This window comes from Carcharodon carcharias, chromosome 2 (genome assembly GCF_017639515.1).
Source record: "Carcharodon carcharias isolate sCarCar2 chromosome 2, sCarCar2.pri, whole genome shotgun sequence".
NCBI classification, from domain to species: domain Eukaryota; kingdom Metazoa; phylum Chordata; class Chondrichthyes; order Lamniformes; family Lamnidae; genus Carcharodon; species Carcharodon carcharias.
The window spans coordinates 161146216-161166946 of record NC_054468.1 but is presented as its reverse complement, the minus strand read 5'-3'; the positions used below and the strand labels follow the sequence as shown (position 1 = coordinate 161166946).

Here is a 20731-nt window from a genome sequence, read left to right as displayed (position 1 = left end):
AGACTGTATACCACTGTGCCACCACCTCTGGTGGGCCTGGTTGGAGTCACACTGAAAATACTAAAAGTGACTGTATAAACCCTCACCGAATATATGAATACTGAATGTATAAACAATTACTGACAGTACCAATAGTGAGTATTAAAACTCACACAGCATGAAACTGAGTTTATGGGCAGGATTTTTCCCTCATCGGGCAGGCATGGCAGGTGGGCCTGAGAGTGGCCGCACAACAGGTCCACCGCCTATGATCAGGCCCCAACCACGATTTGACATTGGCTGGCCAATCAAAGGCAAGCCAGCGTGAAAGGCATGCTGAAATGCTCAGTGCTGCCTGGGTGGGGTGGGGGGAGAAGGGCAAGCATGGAATTCAGCGCAGGCGCAGGGGAGTGTGCAGTGAAAGCTCCCTGAAGGTCAAGGGCTGCCTCAGGAAGCTCAGGTATTTTAAATCCCGCAATAAAGTTTTTAAAAATCCAGAAAAATGTCCACACAGTGGACTCAATCACCCTATCACGTTGATAACAAAAATGCTGCGCAAACATTTTAATTTTATTTTTAATTAACATCAGAAGCCTCATCCTGCCAGTGGATGAGGTTTCCTCAAAAATCCTCAAAAAGGCCACTTGGCCGATTTGCCCACCCACCAATCATAAGGTTGGACAAGCAGGGAAAAATTAACTTCACTTAATTGATTAATGGGCTTAACGGCCCTCTTAATTGTCAGCAGATGTGCTGCCAAGTCTCGCGCGCGCTCACGGACTAAAATATTGCACGAGGACATGTTGACGTTGGGACGCTCGCCTGACATCATTGCAGACTATTTTATGCTTGTGCGTGTCAGACGCGTGACAACATGCTGAGCTGAAAATTCTGCCCTATGAAAAATTACAGAAAGTACTGATAGTGAATGTTTAAAAAGTCACTGAGCACTGATATTGAGTATATAAAATTGTACTTGGCATGTGTGAAAGAGAAACAAATTTTACTAGAAAACTACATGCCTGCCAAAATTTAGCAATTTCATGCAAGTTAAGTTGCTACTTGCGTCATAATTATTTTTAGCTCTGCTCTTTGAAATAGAGCTCATGAATACAATCTTAACTGCGCATAATGTTAAGAGACTGTTTCAGACATGTCATTTACCAATGCACAACTTTTTGTCCTTCCAGATGTTGAAATCATACTGCAGTATAAACAGGGAGAGTTAAACAATAGCAGAAAGGACAAACACATTACAATGCATCTCCACACCATAAACAACGACGCTTAAATAAAAAAAAACACTGATTACAAAGTAGCTGATTAGAATTGTGAAGTAGCTGATTAAGAGTACAGAATCATGTTCATTAACAGAAAATCTTATTAACAGCGTAAAAATTCGAACTTCAGAATCAGTGGGGCACTTACATTCCAGTCTATAGTTCCAAAGAAACAATGCCTTTTTATCTCCTCAACTCCATCAGGTCCAGCACCTTAAAACCAAAATAAAAATACAAAGAAGTTGGGAATCAGTACTTCTGAAAAGTCATTAGGCTACATTTTACATACCCCTGCAGGCATGTTTCTGATGGGGTGGCAACATAAAATACGGTGGGTGCCCACTCTACCACCTTCCCGCCCACCACTGAGTTCACCCCCATAATATGAGGTGGAGTGGTGGGGATGGGTGAGCGCCAAAAATGGCAGCCTGCCCACCTTATTTCAATAATTAAAGGTCATTTGGGCTTGTTACCAAGCCAATTGGATCCAATAATATGCTGCCCATGCCAAAAAACATTTGGCTTGGTCATTTGAGTGGGAGTGGGCAGCCTGCTTTTAAAAAAAATTTGTCAAAGGGTGGGAAGGAAGAGGGGAGCACGATTTTCAGGGGATGCCCTTTGCAAATTGGACCTCAGCCCCGCTAAGTTAGAACCCTCCTTTCTTCCTACCTGCCTGCTGCATTAAGCACACCATGCCCATCACCACACCACTGTGCACCTCCCTAAGCTGCCCAAACCTTCCCAGCCCAATACCCCGGACTTACCTGTCTTTGGGATCTATTTTGGGCTTTCTTCTTCTCCCTTGTTGCAGTCCCAGCAACGCTCCACGCCGACTTTGCTTCCAGGGGTGGAGGTGGAGGGATGGGGGATGGGGGCACGGGGTGGGGGGGGTTGGGGGTGGGATGGAGTGGGTGTGGGGTGCTGGGGAATGGTGAGCCATCCATCCCCCGAAATCCCATAATATTCTGCCTATTGTTTCGTAAAGACACCTGAATCTGATCTCTAATGTACACAATACACCAAATGGAATTTCTATCCTTGGTTCTTATGATCATGTAATGTGACAAAGCTTTCATCATGTACTAAATTAATTTTCTTCCTGCCATGTTGTGTCAAAACCAACATGTTCTTTTGAAGTGGTTTATGGTGAATTATAAAGCTGCAGTATACTCAAGAACTCGAACAAATTACAAATTTACACATTCTGTACATTAAAAAACTAGTCATATTAAAGTGAATTAAAGGCATCAACAGAAACTGGAAGTTCGACTGAGTGCTATTCCCATCTGATCATTCAGATCAGTCCTGTATCTTTAACAGATGGATCAGTAGCTTTGTTGAATTTGTCAGTTTTTTTTTGGAAAAAAAAATTATCACATTGCATTACTTTTGTCAAATAACTATTTCTCTTATGATGGTTACTTTTCTTTCTTTGCATAATGTATAATTAAAATGTTGAATCAATATTTACAGTAAAATAACTCAATTTTGGAGAAAACTTGCTTGAACAGTGAAACGAGCCAAATGGATTTCAAAGCATATGTTCCTTTCACATTGAAGCAAACAACCTGTGGACAAATCGGAGGCTGATTGTTCCTTATCTTCAATGTCAGCAGAAAAAACATGGATATTGGGAGAGCTCAGAATCACAAATAACTTAAAAGTGCCAGTTTATTCCACTCAGAGACCTCTTAATGTAATATCTGACCTATGCATTATTTGTGAACAAATTAATTGAGTTACCGGAAAACACATAGTGCCGAATTTTTAGGTTGTGGGGTGTGCACAATTGGCGGGCCCAAGAGCAGCCAGGAAACAGACCCTGACCGGGATTGGCCCCCCAACCATGATTTCAGTGTGAAACACGTGCTGAAAGGCTCAGCTCTGCCAGGGTCGGGGTGGGAAGAGGGCGGGCAACGACGTCGCCACGAGTGAGGGTAAGCACTGGGAGAAAGCTCCCTGAAGGCAGACAGCTGCCTCAGGGAGCTGCAAACCTGCACATAATGAAATAAAGCTATAAAAAACTGAAAAAAGAAATGTCCATGTATCACCTGAAAGCATACCTCATAAGAATGCTGTCCACCGATATTTACTTCTACTTTATTTCCTAACAGAGATTTCATCCCACCCTTGGACGAGGTCTGATGAAAAATATAAAGGTCGCCTGGTCGATTCCCCCATCTGCCAATCGTACAATTGGACAGGCCATGAAAAATAGCAGACAATTGCTTCGTTAATTGGCTTAATTGCCTGATTAATTGTGGGCGGGCACACTTCTGACTTCCAATCAGCGGTGAGCTGTCCCCTGATTCCCATTGACTCCATTTTGGCTAGGGCTCCTTGATGCCACACTCACTCAAATGCTGCCTTGATGTCAAGGGCAGTTACTCTCACCTCACCTCTGGAATTAAGCACTTTTGTCCATGTTTGAACCAAGGCTGTAATGAGGTCAGGAGCAGAGTGGCCCTGGCAGAACAGAAGCTGGGCATCAGTGCGCAGGTTATTGCTAAGCAAATGCCGCTTGTTAGTACTGTTGATGACCCCTTCCATCACTTTACAGATGATCGAGAGTAGACTGATGGGGCGGTAATTGGCTGGGTTGTATTTGTCCCGCTTTTTGTGTACAGGACACACCTGGGCAATTTTCCACATTGCTGGATAGATGCCAGTGTTGTAGCTGTACTGGCATCTTGACTAGGGGCAAAGCAAGTTCTGGAGCACAAGTCTTCAGTACTATTGCCGGAATATTTTCAGACCCCATAGCCTTTGCAGTATCTAGTACCTTCAGCCTTCAATTGAATTGGCTGAAGACTGGCAACTGTGATGTTGGGGACCTCTAGGGGAGGCCGAGATGGATCATTTACTCGGCACTTCTGGCTGAAGATTGTAGAAAATGCTTCAGCCTTATCTTTTGCACTGATGTGCTGGGCTCCTCCATCATTGAGGATGGGGATATTTGTGGAGCCTCCACCCCCAGTGAATTGTTTAATTGTCCACCACCATTCATGGCTGGATGTGACAGGACTGCAAAGCTTAGATCTGATCCATTGGTTGTGTAATTGCTTAGCTCTGTCTATCACTTTCTGCTTATGCTGTTTGGCACATAGTTCTATGTTGTTGCTTCATACCTGGGAGGTCAGTATGTGGTGGTCAGCAGGAAGTTTTCTTTCCTGTACTTGACTTGATGCCATGAGACATCATGGGGTCTGGAGTCCTTGTTGAGGACTCCAAGAGCAACTCCCACCTGACTGTACACACTGTTCCACATCCTCTGCTGGGATGGGACAGGACATACCCAGAGATGGTGATGGTGCTGTCTGGTTCATTGTAAGTTATGATTCTGCGAGTCTGAGTATGTCAGACTGTTGCTTGACTAGTCTGTGAGACAGCTCTCCCAATTTTGGCACAAGATTTTAATTGAATTCAAATTTCACCATCTGCCATGGTGGGATTCAAACCCAAGCATTACCCTGGGTCTCTGGATTACTAGTCCAGCAACAATACCACTACGCCACTGCCTCTTGCACTTATAGTGGGTCATCCAACTTTTCTAGAAGACTTAAAACATATATACCTAATCTGTTGCAGGGATTCCGCTTGAAAAGTGCTCGCAAAAGGCTTTGGGCTTCTGGGCTTAAGAACTGTGGCATTCCCAGTTTGGCTCTAGAAGATATACACACAAACAAATAACAAATATCAGTTAATAAGACAAACAAAGGTTATTTAAAAGTATTGTGAGGCAATCTATTCCTTTGCCCTTCAGTTTATGCTATTACTTGACTTTCAATTGCTCTCCTGAAAGCACTGCCTTAAGCCAAGGTGTGACTCCCACTGCTACCTCTGTTAAATGGTCATCTGGTGACTGAAGGGCAAGAGATTGAATGTCATCAGACTTGTCAACCACAGTGGGCATCCCAACTGAACACAAGCCGGTCCTTAGTTTGACACCTACACATGAACTTGCCAGCATTGGCTAGCAATCAGGAGCAGGAAATCTAGTTTATACTTCTCCTCTCTCTAGTCCAAGAATGTTAAGTTGAATTGTCAAAGCCCCACTGTACCACTAGCCAAAATCATCCACCTCAAGTCAGACCTGAGATCAAACTTAGGACCTCCCCAGTTTGCATGGGTTAGTGCTACAGTATGGGTGCAGTTAAGGAATAGCAAAGGGCAGGTCACACTGGTGGGAGTAGTTGACAGCCCAACCCCCCTCTAATGGTCACAATGTTGGGAAGAGAATAAATCAGGAAATTAGAAGACCATTTAGCAAGACTAATGCAATAATCAATGAGGAACTTTAATCTGCACGTAAACTGGGTAAACTAAATTGGCAACAGCCGTTAAGATGATGAGTTCATGGAATACATTTCAAACAAATTTCTAGAACAATATGTGAAGGAGCTCATGATACAACTGGCTCTTTTAGATCTGGTACTGTAACGAGGCAGTGTCAATTGGCATTTTCATAGTAAAGGATCCTCTGTGCCAGGGTAAACATATAGGCTGCACACCAAAGAGCTGGGACATTTATCTCGCAGGGGAGGTTTACCCTGCTGTTGGGGAGAATTTAAACAAGCTTGCAAGGGGTTGAGAAGCGAATGTAGACTCAGAAGGAAGAGAAGCAAAACTGGAAATGGAAGGCAGAAAATTAGAAAGTGAGTATGGAATGTTGAGGGAACAAAGGCTAAAAAATAGTCAACAAAGGACTTTTTCAGTGATTAGTGCACATACTTCAATGTAAGGAGTCTGGTAAACAAAGCAGATGATCTCAGGGCACAGATAAACAGTTGCAAGTATGATATTATAGCAATTACTGAAACATGGTATAAAGAGGGCAGGCACCTCAATATTTTGGGTTACAGCATTTTCAGATGGGATAGAGAGGGGTGCTAAAAATGAGGGGGGTTGCAACATTGCTGTGAGGAGAAATGATATGCTAGGAGTATCAAATGAAGCCATATGGGTTAAACTGAGGAACAAACAATGGGCAATCTCACTGCTCACTGCTCTTACAGAAAGAGAGAGAGAGATAGAAGAGTAAATGTGCAGTCAAACTCTTAAAAAGTGCAAAAAAAAATGGGCAGTGACAATAGGAGATAACGATTCTACAAATGTTAACTGGGGCAAATCCAGAGTAAAAGAAACAGCTGACACAGAGTTCTCAAACGCATTCAGAGGAAGCCAGTGTGCAGCAAGGCCACTAAGACAAGGAGCAGTTCTGAACTTAGTTTTAGGGAATGAATCTAGCCAGATGTAAGGGTTATCAGTGTGAGAACATTTTCGTGGTAGTGATCATGATTTAGTTAGATTTTGAGTAGTTATGGAAAAGGATAGGATGAACCAAGCAAAATATTTTTAAAATGGGGAAAGGCCAATTTTATGAAGTTGAGATATGATTTGACAGAAGTACACTGGAAACAGCTATTTAAAGGTAAATCAATGTCTGAGCACTGGGAGGTACTTGAAGACAACTAAAAAGAGTTTAGGGCAAATATGTTCCCACAAAGAAAATGTATGGGACTCCCATATCTAGATACCCTCCTGGATGTCGAAGAGCATATGAGGTAGGATAAGTCAGAACATGAAAGTCAGATGCCAACAGGTCAACATTGCAGAAAACCAAGGGGAGTACAGAAAGTGTAGGGGTGAAATTAAAATAAAGAAATTATGAAAGCAAAGAGACGACATGAAAAATTTTTGTAAAGTAAAATCAAGGAAGTACATAAAGAGCAAGAACTTAACGAAGGAAAGAGTATAGCCAATTAGAGAGGTCAGAAAGGTCACTAATGTGGAGGTGCAAGGCATGGGCATGGTTCTTAATTAATACTTTGTGCCTGTTTTCACAAATGAGAAGGATGAAGCAGATATTTAGCTGAGGAGGAAGAGTGTGAAATATTGGATAGGATAAACATAGTGAGAGATGAAATATTAAGGTGGCGAGCATGCATGAAAGGGTACATTGCCAGTACCAGATGAATGTAACCCATGATGCTAAGGGAAATGAGGGAAGAAATATTCAATGCTCTGCTTTATTTTCTGAACTCTCTGGCTACCAGGAGGACTGCTTATGTTTTATCATTATTTGAAGGATGGAAAGGATACACTGAGTAATTACGGGCCCATCAGCCTAAACTTGGCGATGGACAAGATATTGAAAAGTTCTGAGAGACTTTTTTTTGGTGAGCTGTGACTGGAGTTGGTTGTGGTTTTATCTGTATTTTTATTTATTTATCTATATTTATCTATATATATAGATATATTTATCTATATGGAGACTGGATTGGAGAGTGGTGTTCCGCAGGGATCAATGCTGGGACCTTTGCTTTTGTTTGTATACAAACTACGTTTGTATTATACGTAAATGATTTGGAGGAAAATGTAACTGGGCTAATTAGTAAGTTTGCAGACGACACTAAGGTTGGAGGAGTTGTAGTTAGTGAAGAGGATTGTCAAAGGATACAACAGGATATAGATCGGTTGGAGACTTGGGCGGAGAAATGGCAAACGGAGTTTAATCCGGACAAATGCGAAGTAATGCATTTTGGAAGGTCTAATACAGGTAGGAATTATACAGTAAATGGCAGAACCCTTAAGTGCATCAACAGGTAGAGGGATCTGGGTGTACAGGTCCACAGATCACTGAAAGTGGCAATGCAGGTGGCTAAGGTAGTCAGGAAGGCATATGGCATGCTTGCCTTCATTGGCAGGGGTACTGAGTATAAAAGCTAGGAAGTCATGCTGCAGCTGTATAGAACCTTGGTTAGGCCACACTTGGAATATTGCGTGCAATTCTGGTCGCCACATTACCAGAAGGATATGGAGGCATTGGAGAGGGTGCAGAGGAAGTTTACCAGGATGCTGCCTTGTCTGGAGGTTATTAGCTATGAGGAGAGGTTGGAGAAACTCGGATTGTTCTCACTAGAGTGACGGAGATTGAGGGGGCGACTTGATAGAAGTTTACAAAATTATGAGTGGCATAGACAGAGTAGATAGTCAGAAGCTTTTTCCCAGGAAAAGTCAATTGGAAGAGTCAATTACTAGGGGAACTAGATTTAAGGTGAGAGGAGAAAACTTTAGAGGAGATGTGCGGGGCAAGTTTTTTACGCAGAGGGTAGTGAGTGTCTGGAATTCGCTGCCAGAGGAGGTGGTGGAAGCAGGTATGATAGTGGTGTTTAAGAGGCAGCTTAACAAATACATGAATAGGATGGGAATAGAGGGATACAGACCCTGGAAGTGCAAAATGTTTTAGTTTGACAGGCAATATGATTGGCGCAGGCTTGGAGGGTTGAAGGCCTGTTCCTATGCTGTACTTTTCTTTGTTCTTTATTTTTTGATATAAATATAAAAACTGAAATGAAGAGAAATTTCTTCACTCAGGGGTTGTGAACTTGTGGAATTCTCTTCCACATAAGGCTGTGGAGGCCAAGACACTGAATATATTTAAGAAGGTAATGGATAGATTTCTAGACTCCAAAGGCATCAAGGAGTATGGGGAGAGTGCGGGAGGATGGTGTTGAAATACAGGATCAGCCATGATCATATTGAATGGCGGAGCAGGCTCAAAGGGCCAAATGGCCTACTCATGCTCTTATTTTATATTGTCATTTAGAGGGGTATGAATTAATCAAGGACAGTTAGTATGGATTTATTAAAAGAAGGTTGTGTCTTACTTGGAATATTTTGAGGAGATAACAAAGGGAAAGTCGAGGAAGGTAGCACATTTGATGTAGTCTACATAGATTTCAGCAAGGCCTTTAACAAGGTCCCACATGACAGTCTAGTCAGTAAATTGCAAGCTCATGGAATCCAAGGGAAAGTGGCAACTGGATCCAAAATTGTCTCAGTGGCTGAAAGGCAAGGGTGGAAATTTTTGTGATTAGGTTGAGAAAACATAGTTTTTCTGAATAGGAAATCACTTCTGTCAAATCTGTTATGAGATTTTTCAGAGTGCAACTGGCAGAGTAGATGAGGAAAATTAGCAGAATATTAGTATATTTGGATTTTCAATAAACATTGGTTAAGGTACCACACAAGAGGGTGCTGCATCAGATTTAGGTTTGAGGGATTGTGGGTGATATTTTAGCTTGATTGAGGCTTGGCTGACAAATAGAAAACCGAGAATAGGAATAAATGGGTCTTTTTTGAGTTGGCAGGCTAAATAGGGATATAGGACTTAGGAGCAGGAGTAGGCCACTCAGCCCTTCGAGCCTGCTCTGCCATTTGATAAAATCATGGCTAATCTGGTTGTGGCCTCAACTCCACTCTCCTGCCTGGCCACCATAACCTGACTCCCTTGTCTAGCAAAAATCTATCTAACTCAGCCTTGAATAAATTCAATGACCCAGCCTCCATTGCTTTCCGGGGAAGAGAATTCCACAGACAAATGGTCATCTGAGAGATAACATTTCTGTTCATCTCCATCTTAAAAGAGAGACCTCTTTCTCTTAAACTATGTCCCTTAGTTCTAGTCTGCCCCACAAGAAGAAACATTCACCCAGTATCCACCCTATCAAGTCCCCTCAGGATCTTTTATGTCCCAACCAGATTTCCTCATTCTTCTAAACTCTAATGTAATAGGCCCAACCTGTCCAATGTCTCTTCATAAGATAAGCCCTTTCTCCTGGGAATGAGTTGAGTAAACCTCCTCTGAGCTGCTTCTAACGCAAGTATATTCTTATTCAAATAAGGATACCAAAACTATGCACATTATTCCAGATGTGGTCTCACAAATGCCCTGTACAGTAGCAGTAAAACTTCTCTACTTATATATTCCATCCCCTTTGCAATAAATGCCAACATTTTATTTGCCTTCTTAATCACTTGCTGTATCTGCAGTCTAAACTTTTTGTGATTCATGTACCAGGACATCCAGATTCCTCTGTGCCTCGGAGTTCTGCAATCTCTCTTCATTTAAAGAGTATACTGCTTTTCTATTCTTCCTGCCAAAATGGAGAAGTTCACATTTTTCCACATTATAATCCATGCGCCAGATTTTTGCCCACTTAATCTAGCTAAATCCCTTTGTAAACTCTTTTATGTCCTCTTGACAACTTACTTTCCTACCTATCATTTTGTCATTGACAAATTTAGCTACGATACATTTGGTCTCCTCATTGAAGTCATTGATGTAGTTTGTAAATAGCAGAGGCACTGATTCCTGTGGCACTCCACTAGTTATAGCCGGTCAACCCGAAGATGACCCCTTCATAGAATCACAGAATCTTTACAGTTCAGAAGGAGGCCATTCAGCACATTGAGTCTGCACTGGCTCTCTGAAAGAGCATTCTGCCTAGTCCCACTCCCCTGCCTTATCCCTGTAACCTTGCACATTGTTCCTTTTCAGATAGCAACCCAATTCCCTTTTGAATATCTCAATCGAAGCTGCCTTCACCACCCTCTCAGGAAATTCATTCCAGACTCCAACCATCCTCTGGGTGAAAAATTTTTTCCTCACATCACAATTACTCCTTTTATCAATTATTTTGAATCTGTGCCCTCTAGTTCTTGATGCTGTCTTGAGTGTGAACAGTTTCTCACTATTTACCCTGTCTGTACTCCTTAGGATCTTGAATATCTCCATCAAGTCTGCCCTCAGCCTTCTTTACGCCAAGGAAAACAGTCCCAACCTCTCCAATCTATCCTCATAGCTACAGTTCTTTATCCCTTGTGAATCTCCTCTGTACTCTCACCAATGCCTTCACATCCTTCCTCAAGTATGGTACCCAGAACTGGACACAGCGCTCCAAATGAGGCCTAAATGGTGTCCTATACAAATTCAACATGACCTCTTTACTTTTGTACTCAAAACCCTATTAATAAAGCCTAAGATACTATATACTTTATTAACTGGTCTCTCAACATCCCTCCTCTCTGCTTCCTGTTCACTAGCCACACCTCTATCCATGTTAATATGTTACCCCCTACACCATGAGCTCTTTTTTGTGTTGCAACCTTTGATGTGGCACCTTATCAAATGCATTTCTTGAAACCAAGTACACCATATCTACTGGTTCCCTTTTATCCACATTGTTTGTTACTTCCTCAAGGAATTCCAATAACTTAGTTAAGCACGATTTCCCTTTCACAAAACCATGTTTGCTCTGTTTGATTCCATTATGATTTTCTAAGTATCCTGCTATAACCTCCTTAATAATGGATTCTAGCAATTTCCCTATGGCAGATATTAGGCTAACTGGCTGAATGTTTCCTGCTTTTTGTCTCCCTCCTTTCTTGAATAAATATGTTACATTTGCTATTTTTCAATCTGCTGGGACCCTTCCAGAACATAAGGGATTTTTGGAAAATTATAATCAATGCCTTTGCTATCTCTGCAGCCACTTCTTTTAAGACCCTAGGGGATGTGACACAACGATCAGTTTTTTGACCCTCGACTTATTGTAATGGCTTAATTGTAGCAACTGAGTGTAATGCATCCAAGTTTGCTGATGATACAAAGCTAGATGGGAAAGTAAACGTTGAGGGGAATGCAAAGAGGTTGTGAAAAGAGATAAACTGGGCAAGATGGCAGCAGATGGAGCAGATGCAGGCAAATGCGAAATAATCTACTTTGGTTGGAAGAATAGAAAAGCAGGATATCTTCTGAAAGGTGAGGGACAAGTAAGTGTTTGTATTCAAAGAGACTTTAGTGTTCTTGTACATGAATCACAGAAAATTAACATGCAGGTACAGCAAACAATTAGGAAGGCAAATGGCACATTGGTTTTTATTGTAAGGTTATTGGAGTTCAACCGTGAGGAAGCCTTTCTGCAATTATACACAACTTTTATGAGATTATTCATTGAATACTGTGCGCAATTTTGGTCTCTTTACCCAACAAAGGATGTCTCTGCCTTAGATGGGATACAACAAAGTTTCACTAGATTGATGCCTGAGATGAGAGGGTGCCCAGTGAGGAACAACTGAGCACCCTCAAGAAGAAGGGGTGGCTGGGGCTCCTGCACTTGCTGCTGTCACTGGTCGGCACCTAGCTAGACCCAGGGTCCATAGACAGCGCTTGTCAATGCTGCAGATGACCGAGAACCAGTGTCGATAAAGAGCGCGCACATCCAGGTAATGGGTCGGTCACATCTGCCACCTGCTGAAAAATCTAGTGCCACGGGGACATGGAGGGCATCCACTGCCAGTGGCCATGAAAGCAACTGCAGTGCTCAATTTTTATGGCAGTAGCTCCTTTCAGGCCTCCACACACAAATGCATCTATGAGGTCACGGATGCCATATTCACGAAGGCACACAACTTAGTGCATTTTGCCCGGGATCAGGAAAGCCAGGAAGCAAGACCACTGGGATTTCCCCAGATCTCAGGTGTCCCAAAGATGCAGGGTGCCATCGACTGCACCCATGTGGCGCTCAGATCTCTGTCGCAACAAGCGGTCCACTACGTTACCCGCAAGGGCTTCCACTTACTGAATGTTCAACTGGTGTGCGACCACCATAAATGCATCCTGCACGTCTGCACACAATTCCCAGGGAGTGTCCATGATTCCTACATTCTCAGTAGGTCTCAGATCCCTGATGTCTTCCAGGGTTCACAGAGGCTGCAGGGTTGGCTCCTTGGGATAAGGGCTACCCACAGAAGACATTACTGATGACGACTGTGCGGTGGCCTCAGACTGCAGTAGATAGCAGGTACAACGGGATTCATGCTGCAACTTGCATTTTGGTAGAGGTTCCGGTGCCTGGACCGGTCTATATTGCCCTGCAATTCAATCCACAGAGGGTGTCACGCATCGTTATCGCCTGATGTGCCCTTCACAACCTGGCACTACAATGGGGAAAGGAGCTGGCTGAGGAGGAGATGGAGGAACTGCACTTCTCCTCCGATGAGGAGTTGAGGGTGAGGAGGTCCTCAAAAGTGATGATGATGGCGATGAGGCCATTGCACTGGCCAGATGAAGCCGACACGCTTGGGAAGCCCTCATAGCTGCTAGATTTGTGGAGGACAATGACGACATGCAGTGAGGACACTCCATAAATCGTCACATTGCATCTGTGAACCTTTGACTCGTCTCATACCCTCTGTGATAAGGCTCCTGATATAGAGATGCAGCAGATGCCCATACTTCCTACATTCTAGCAGGACGATGATAACATGCAGTGGGGACAGTCCATAGATCCTCACATAGCTCATGTGAATGTCTTAACTCCTGTCTTGCTGATAGCTGATCGCTTGCATTCTGTGAACGGGATCATATAGTGGAGGTGCAGCGGGGAAACTTTAATTTCTCCTGATCCTATGGCATCTTTCGTGAGCTGAACCTTTCAGGACCACACTGTCACCGGAGACAAATGCTGATCAGATGAGAGGCCAGCTGCACCTCAAAGGTGCTGGGAGCACACAGAGGACAACTAAAAAAGAAATAAGGAGGGAGAAGATTAAATATGTGGCTAAACTAGCCAGTAATATAAAAGAAGATTGCAAGAGTTTTTTTTTAGATATATAAAGGGTAAGAGAGAGGCAAAAGTGGACATTGGGCTGCTGGAAAATGACGCTGGAGAAGTAGTAGGGGGGAAATGGCGGAGGAACTGAATAGGTACTTTGCGTCAGTCTTCACAGTGGAAGACACGAGTGACATCCCCAAAGTTCAAGAGAGTCGGGGGGCAGAGGTGAGTATGGTGGCCATTACCAAGGAGAAGGTGCTAGGAAAACTGAAAGGTCTGAAGGTGGATAATTCATATGGACCACATGGATTACATCCCAGAGCTCTGTAGGAGATAGCTGAAGAGATAGTGGAGGTGTTAGTGGTGATCTTTAGTGGTGATCTTTCAGGAATCACTGGAGTCAAGGAGGGTCCCAGAGGACTGGAAAATCACTAATGTAACCCCCCTGTTTAAGTGGCAAAAGACGGGAAATTACAGGCCGATTAGCCTGACCTCGGTCATTGGTAAGATTTTAGAGTCCATTATTAAGGATGAGATTTCAGAATACTTGGAAGTGCATGGCAAAATCGGGCAAAGTCAGCATGGTTTCATCAAGGGGAGGTCATGCCTGACAAGTCTGTTAGAATTCTTTGAGGAGGTAACGAATAGGTTAGACAAAGGAGAGCCAATGGATGTTATCTACTTGGACTTCCAGAAGGCCTTTGACAAGGTGCCGCACAGGAGGCTGCTCAGTAAGATAAGAGTCCATGGTGTTAGAGGCAAAGTACTAGCATGGATAGAAGATTGGCTGTCTGGCAGAAGGCAGAGAGTGGGGATAAGGGGGTCCTTCTCAGGATGGCGGTCAGTGACTAGTGGAGTTCCGCAGGGGTCAGTGTTGGGACCGCAACTTTTCAGTTTATACATTAATGATCTAGGTGAAGGAACTGAGGGCATCCTGGCTAAGTTTTCAGATGATACAAAGATAGGTGGAGGGACAGGTAGTATTGAGGAGGCGGGGAGGCTGCAGAAGGATTTGGACAGGTTAGGAGAATGGGCAAAGAAGTGGCAGTTGGAATACAACATGGGGAAGTGTGAGGTCATGCACTTTGGTAGGAAGAATAGAGGCAAAGACTATTTTCTAAATGGGGAGAGAATCCAGAAATCTGGAGTGCAAAGGGACTTGGGAGTCCTAGTCCAGGATTCTCTTAAGGTTAACTTGCAGGTTGAGTCGGTAGTTAGGAAGGCAAATGCAATGTTGGCATTTATTTCGAGAGGACTAGAATATAAAAGCAGGGATGTGCTGTTGAGGCTTTATAAGGCTCTATTCAGACCACATTTAGAATATTGTGAGCAATTTTGGGCCCCGTATCTCAAGAAGGATGTGCTGGCCCTGGAGAGGGTCTAGAGGAAGTTCACGAGAATGATCCTAGGAATGAAAGGCTAAACATATGAGGAACGTTTGAGGACTCTGGGTCAATACTCGATGGAGTTTAGAAGGATGAGGGGGGATCTGATTGAAACTTACAGAATACTGAAAGCCTGGATAGAGTGGATGTGGGGAAGATGTTTCCATTAGTAGGAGAGACTAGGATCCGAGGGCACAGCCTCAGAGTAAAGGGAAGACCTTTTAGAACAGAGATGAGGAGAAACTTCTTTAGCCAGAGAGTGGGGAATATCCAGAATTCATTGCCACAGAAGGCTGTGAAGGCCAGGTCACTGAGTGTATTTAAGACCGAGATAGAGAGGTTCTTGATTGGTAAGGGGATCAAAGGTTACGGGGAGAAGGCGGGAGAATGGGGTTGAGAAACTCATCAGCCATGATTGAATGGCAGAGCAGACTCGATGGGCCGAATGGCCTAATTTCTGCTCCTATGTCTTATGGTCTTATAAATGGACAGAACTCTGTATTACTGGCCCAGGACATTCTGGCAGCAATGATAAGCCCCATAGAGGTGCAGGCATGACTGATGTGTCCAATGACTGTGAAGGCACAATATCAGTGTGCTGGGGAGGTTGCACAAAGCACAGGGAAAAGGCCTTGGACTGAGTTGCCTGCCTTTATCTTGTGCAGGGACCAAGGTTTCACATCTGAGCGACATGAACACTGCTCATCAGAACAAGGAGCCATAGGCAAGGAGACATCCTTGGGAGTTTATTTACGATAGTGAACATTACGTACACGTGATTAACACCCATGCCCAGGCTGTGCAACTGCATCTTCTTAACCTTCCTAATCCTGCTGTTATGCCTTGATCCTCCCCAGGCAGGCGGAGGCAGCCTGCTGACTGCTACACCCTGTCTGTGATTACTTTAACTCTGGAGGGCCGAGACCTGGAGGGTCAAAGCCTTCTTTCAGAGTCCTGCTGTGTGGCAATGGCACCCTCCTCGGCCTGTGGAGCTGGAGCTGCAGGGGTCACAGGAAGAGGCGATTCGGATGGGCTGGCCACTCCCAGGAGTCACCTGGGTGGATGGCCCCAGGGTATGCACCTGCTGATCCTCTTCCCTATGGGTGCCTGAGGGCCCCTGGCTGACTTCTTCAGGAGAAGGGGAAGCTGGAGTGAGATCAGGCTGCACCACACCCTTCTCACATTGAGACTGTTGAAGACCGACTATGGTGTCAGCGATGGTGTTGAGGCCACGCAGCAGTGCAGGACCAATGTACTAGACCAAGGTCTCCATGACAGCTGCCATCCTACCAGTGTTGACCTCGGTGCGTTGGCATGCCAGCGCTATCACCTCAGCCTGAAGACGGACGGACTGCTCCATTGTGCCTTGCAATCTGAGGAGTGCAGCAGACATCCCTCCCTGATGTTCCAGAGCTTGCCTTTGCAGCTCTAGCAACTATGACATGACCGAGTCCAGAGGCTCGTCATCTGACACGGACTCAGCAGATTTCTGGCCTCCAGCAGTCCTCCGAGTGCCAGACACCTGGGAAGTCCCTGCCACCACCTCCTGTGGATCAGATGGTGTAATGCGCTCACCAGATTGTGACCCTGAGGCTTTTCTAAAGCTAGGTCCCACCAAGGTGTGTGTCTCTGCATTGGTGAAGGGTGTGGGCAAGTGCTGTGTCAGGTCTTCAGTGAAGGTGTCATCAGATTCTTCTTCCAAGATGTCTTTGGGGCTTAAGCCGAGGACCTGGGCCGTGGACTCCCTCGGCTACTTCCCAGATGTACCTGCGAAAGCAAGAAGAGATAATTAGAGCATGCTGGGGACTGCAGAACCAGGGAACTGACTCACAGCATAGTTGTCTGATGGATGTTGCCCTGCTGGATGCTCACTTGGTTGAGCATCACAGATCTCACCATCAGCACAGGAATGGTCCAGATCGCCGCCGGCCAGCTGAATGGCTCTGTTTTAAAGTCCATGAGGACCTTGATTTCAGACTTTCCTGCACCAGTCTTCGATTTCTCCCAATCGTTGTGTGCCAGCTTGTCTTGCATAACTACAAATGGGGAAAGTGTAAGCAGGATGCCTGCCTGGCCAGATGATAAGGATGCCTGGCAGTGTGGCTGGTGAGTAATGCCATGAGGACACGATCCACAGGGCAGATGAAGGTGTGTGTGAGACAATGAATGGTGATGTCCCTTGAATTGGCAGTGAGTGAGATCCCTGTGGATGTGTGATGGGTTTGTGAGTGTGAGTTGAGAGTGATGAGTAGAGTGACTAACCCTGGCAGAACGGAGGAGGTCATTCATCCTCTTGTGGCACTGGATGGCTGTCCTCTTTTGCAGGGTGTGGCACTGATCACTGTTGCCACCACCTCCCATGCAGGGTTGGTTGGTGACTTTGCTTGCTGGCCTTTGCCCAGAGCAGGGGTAGGGCACATCACGTCGGGCCTCCGCTGCGTCTACTAGACACTTGAGGGAGGTGCCACTAAATTTGGGGGCAGCACATTTCCTCCCTTTGGCAGCCATCAGTTCCCAGCCACTTCCTATCCCTTGAAGAGTGCTCACTCTTTGCAGGGGCAGCCTTTAAACATGGTGCTTGGTTTACTGAAGGCCTGAGGTGACCGCGAGGTGGGCGAATTAGAGTATGCCTCGTCAGCGACCTGGCATGTTTCCCAGGAATGCCTAATGAGTGAGGTGGGAATGAAGCGATAAGGCGTGAAAACCTGCCATTGTGGCCAGCGGGTAAAACATCCTTTTTCCACCCTCTATCGCACTTAGTGCAAATCTGGGACAATTCCACCCTCTGTACAATGTTTATTACAACGGTGCGACGCTTAAATGACTCAACTCTTATTTTCTTTCCCTGCCAATGTGTGTGTGCAAGGATTTGCTTAACTCTAATTAATGTTGTCTCTTCATAATGCATTCAAAATAAAGATTACCCCTTTTCAGATAGTTGACCACTGAATTGTTTTTGGTGCAATCAGTTAGTGTACCAAGATTGCCTTCTCTTTTAAAGATGAAATTTTGGCATTGGTTAGTAGAAAGGCACACTTCAGTACAGACATATGTACATACAGAGGCAGAGACATCTGGATAATGACAACCCTACATACAGTTTTGTTTAAAAGAAAACTATTGAATCTCATCATAATTACAGCAGGAAGACTGGAACATTGATCCAGTCTAAGGTGCAAACTTATAACTAGAGGGATTAACTAAGCTGTCCCTTTTCCCAATGCATCACCTTCTCTCACACAATGTGCTATTTGAAATGGATGTCAGTAATGTACAATAACTAAGTTCTTCAAGTAGTGAACAAATCTTACAACTTTTCAAAAAAGAAACTTACTTGAGTATAAGTGCCATGGTTTCCTTCCTGTCCTTGCCTTGGAACGGCAGTGACCCTGTTAACATCTCAAACTAGGCAATAAAATCAAAACAAATGTGTTAGAAAAATCACAAACAGCCAACCTCACCCACAGAAATCATTCAAATTACTTATTTCATTCAGTGACTGAAGTGAAGATGTTCATCAATCAACACATCCTGTTGAAGCACTGTAAGCAATATAAGCTGGTTTATATTTCACCCCTCTCCTTATATTCGCTCAGTTCTGTGGAAGGGTCATGAGGACTCGAAACGTCAACTCTTTTCTTCTCCGCCGATGCTGCCAGACCTGCTGAGTTTTTCCAGGTAATTCTGTTTTTGTTTTCACCTCAACCATTGAAGTTTTTTGGGGGGACTTGGAAAAGTTTGAAAGAAACCGTAGAATGTGCTGATGGGAGAGTCTCAAACGACCAATGGCTTAATTTGTTGGCCAACAATCCAGATTCATGCATTTTGCATTTTAACTTCTACATAAGGTACAAAGAATTAAATGGTTTCACAGGCAGGGGAAGCAACATGTTAAGATTTGTGCTGTTTTGCTTTGCATTGATTCAAAGTTGACAGGCACCAGTTTTTAAATTTCTAGTATAAACAAGACCCTCTTGAGCACAAAGGACTCTGTCACTCTAATCTGTTTGATTCTACATCCTTGTACAACTACTTAAATGTTTTCTTTCCAAGTAAGTTTTTAGGGTTGTGTTCAATGGAAAAGGATTCTAATGTGAAATGAACTGCCTGGCAGCAATGCCTTTGGATGTCCTCATCTTCTTCAGGATATAGTTGGGTGCCTCCTAGACCAGACTCAGCACCATAAATGTAAAAGCTACCACGTTTTACTTTGGCTATTGGCAGCTGAGCTCACAGACCACCAGTGCAAGGCCAGCAATTCATTTTCTTTTTGCAATGGGAAACCAGCACCTTTAAATAGAAACACTTTGAATAAGATATAAACTGAATGTATAAAATTGAGAGCAAGGCTTTTCAGTTATGCACATCTCATCTTGTTCAGTAGCTCTGTGAGAGGTTCAGATGTCTTTAGAGAGAAGGGAAAAATGGAGATGATGGGGTGGTGAAGATAAATTCCCTCAATCATCCTGCTTGAAATCAGGCTGAACCATGGCAGAATAAGCAAGAAAGTGGAGTCCTGAGACCTACAAGAGCTCTACCACCCTGACTTGGACATCCTTTCTCCTGCCCAGGCTGAGACTGCTGGAGGAAGGGGCTGCTTCCTCCTTCAGCTGCTGCATACGAATGGCAGAAGGGAGGCAGGAGTTAGCACCCAAGTGGATTTTCTTTCTTTCAACCCATATCATCACAGATGATATCCACAAATTAAAGTTTCTACTCTTCAGTTTCTCATGCACGCAAGATCACTTTAACAGATTCCTAGGCATCTAATGGACGTTCAATCGTCTCTTTCTGTCTGACCAATTGTTAGTGAATCTACACAACATGAAACTGTCTATAAGATGGTGCTATTTCCCAGTCTCACTTGGAGATGCTGAAAGATCTAGGAAATATTAAGCTAGCTTGCCTAGCAGAAAAATGGCAGGATCAGACTGACCACCTAGTTTACAGTCAGCCCAATTTTATTTTTCAATAAAGTCAAGAGGATGGAAAGTTATGTCAAAATTATGCCCATTACCCTTGTGAATTTTGACTCTGGCCCTTTTTGAGGTGGGAATATGGTGTACTGCTGGGGAAGAATAGAAAAAATTTAACATCTAACCTAGGTTTGCTTGATATGTCAACAGCTGGGGGCAAAAAGTGGGAAATCATTTGCTTTCCCAATAATGAGATCCCTCAACTTCAAGGGTACAAATCAAAATTTGTAATTACAAATTGGTACGAAAGAAAATGGAAAAACAAAAGAAAATATAGATCTCCAGCAAATGAGGAGAGTTTTGTTTTACTGAGGTAAATTGATTATATAGGTGTCAAGCTGAATCTGACAACTGCATTGTATCTTCATCAGCAATGTTTAGTGTATTTGTAATGTGGGGATACATTGAGGTATGGAACATGGGCTAGCAACTAAAAGTGAAGGAACAGAGCTGTTGGATCCAGTGCCCTTGGTTTGTTGGGGCTAAAAGATTGGGGTTGCACGCTTGTATTGGGGTGACCGAATCGGTACAGAGACAGAGAACACCAGGAGATTGTTAGAATAAACACATGCTGTTTATTTATAAACTAAGCCCTATAACTATACTTCTGTGCTCACAACATAAAATTCTGTCTTCACTCATCAGTGACTAACTCAAGACTCTCCCACAGAGAAGTAGCTATTGGGTATTAAGACCATGTGACCTTAAAT

The 20731-nt window shown here is 43.9% G+C and overlaps 1 protein-coding gene across 1 annotated transcript in view; it reads right to left on the bottom strand.

Moving 5' to 3' along the window:
• rps6ka2 (ribosomal protein S6 kinase, polypeptide 2) overlaps window positions 1-20731 on the bottom strand; it is a 240953-nt gene that overhangs the window by 107427 nt on the left and 112795 nt on the right. The window contains exons 8-10 of the mRNA XM_041206960.1: window positions 18380-18450; window positions 4834-4922; window positions 1408-1472 (exon numbers count right to left, since the gene is read on the bottom strand). Of these exons, the coding sequence (XP_041062894.1) occupies window positions 1408-1472; window positions 4834-4922; window positions 18380-18450 (225 nt within the window). The remainder of the gene's footprint in view (window positions 1-1407; window positions 1473-4833; window positions 4923-18379; window positions 18451-20731) is intronic.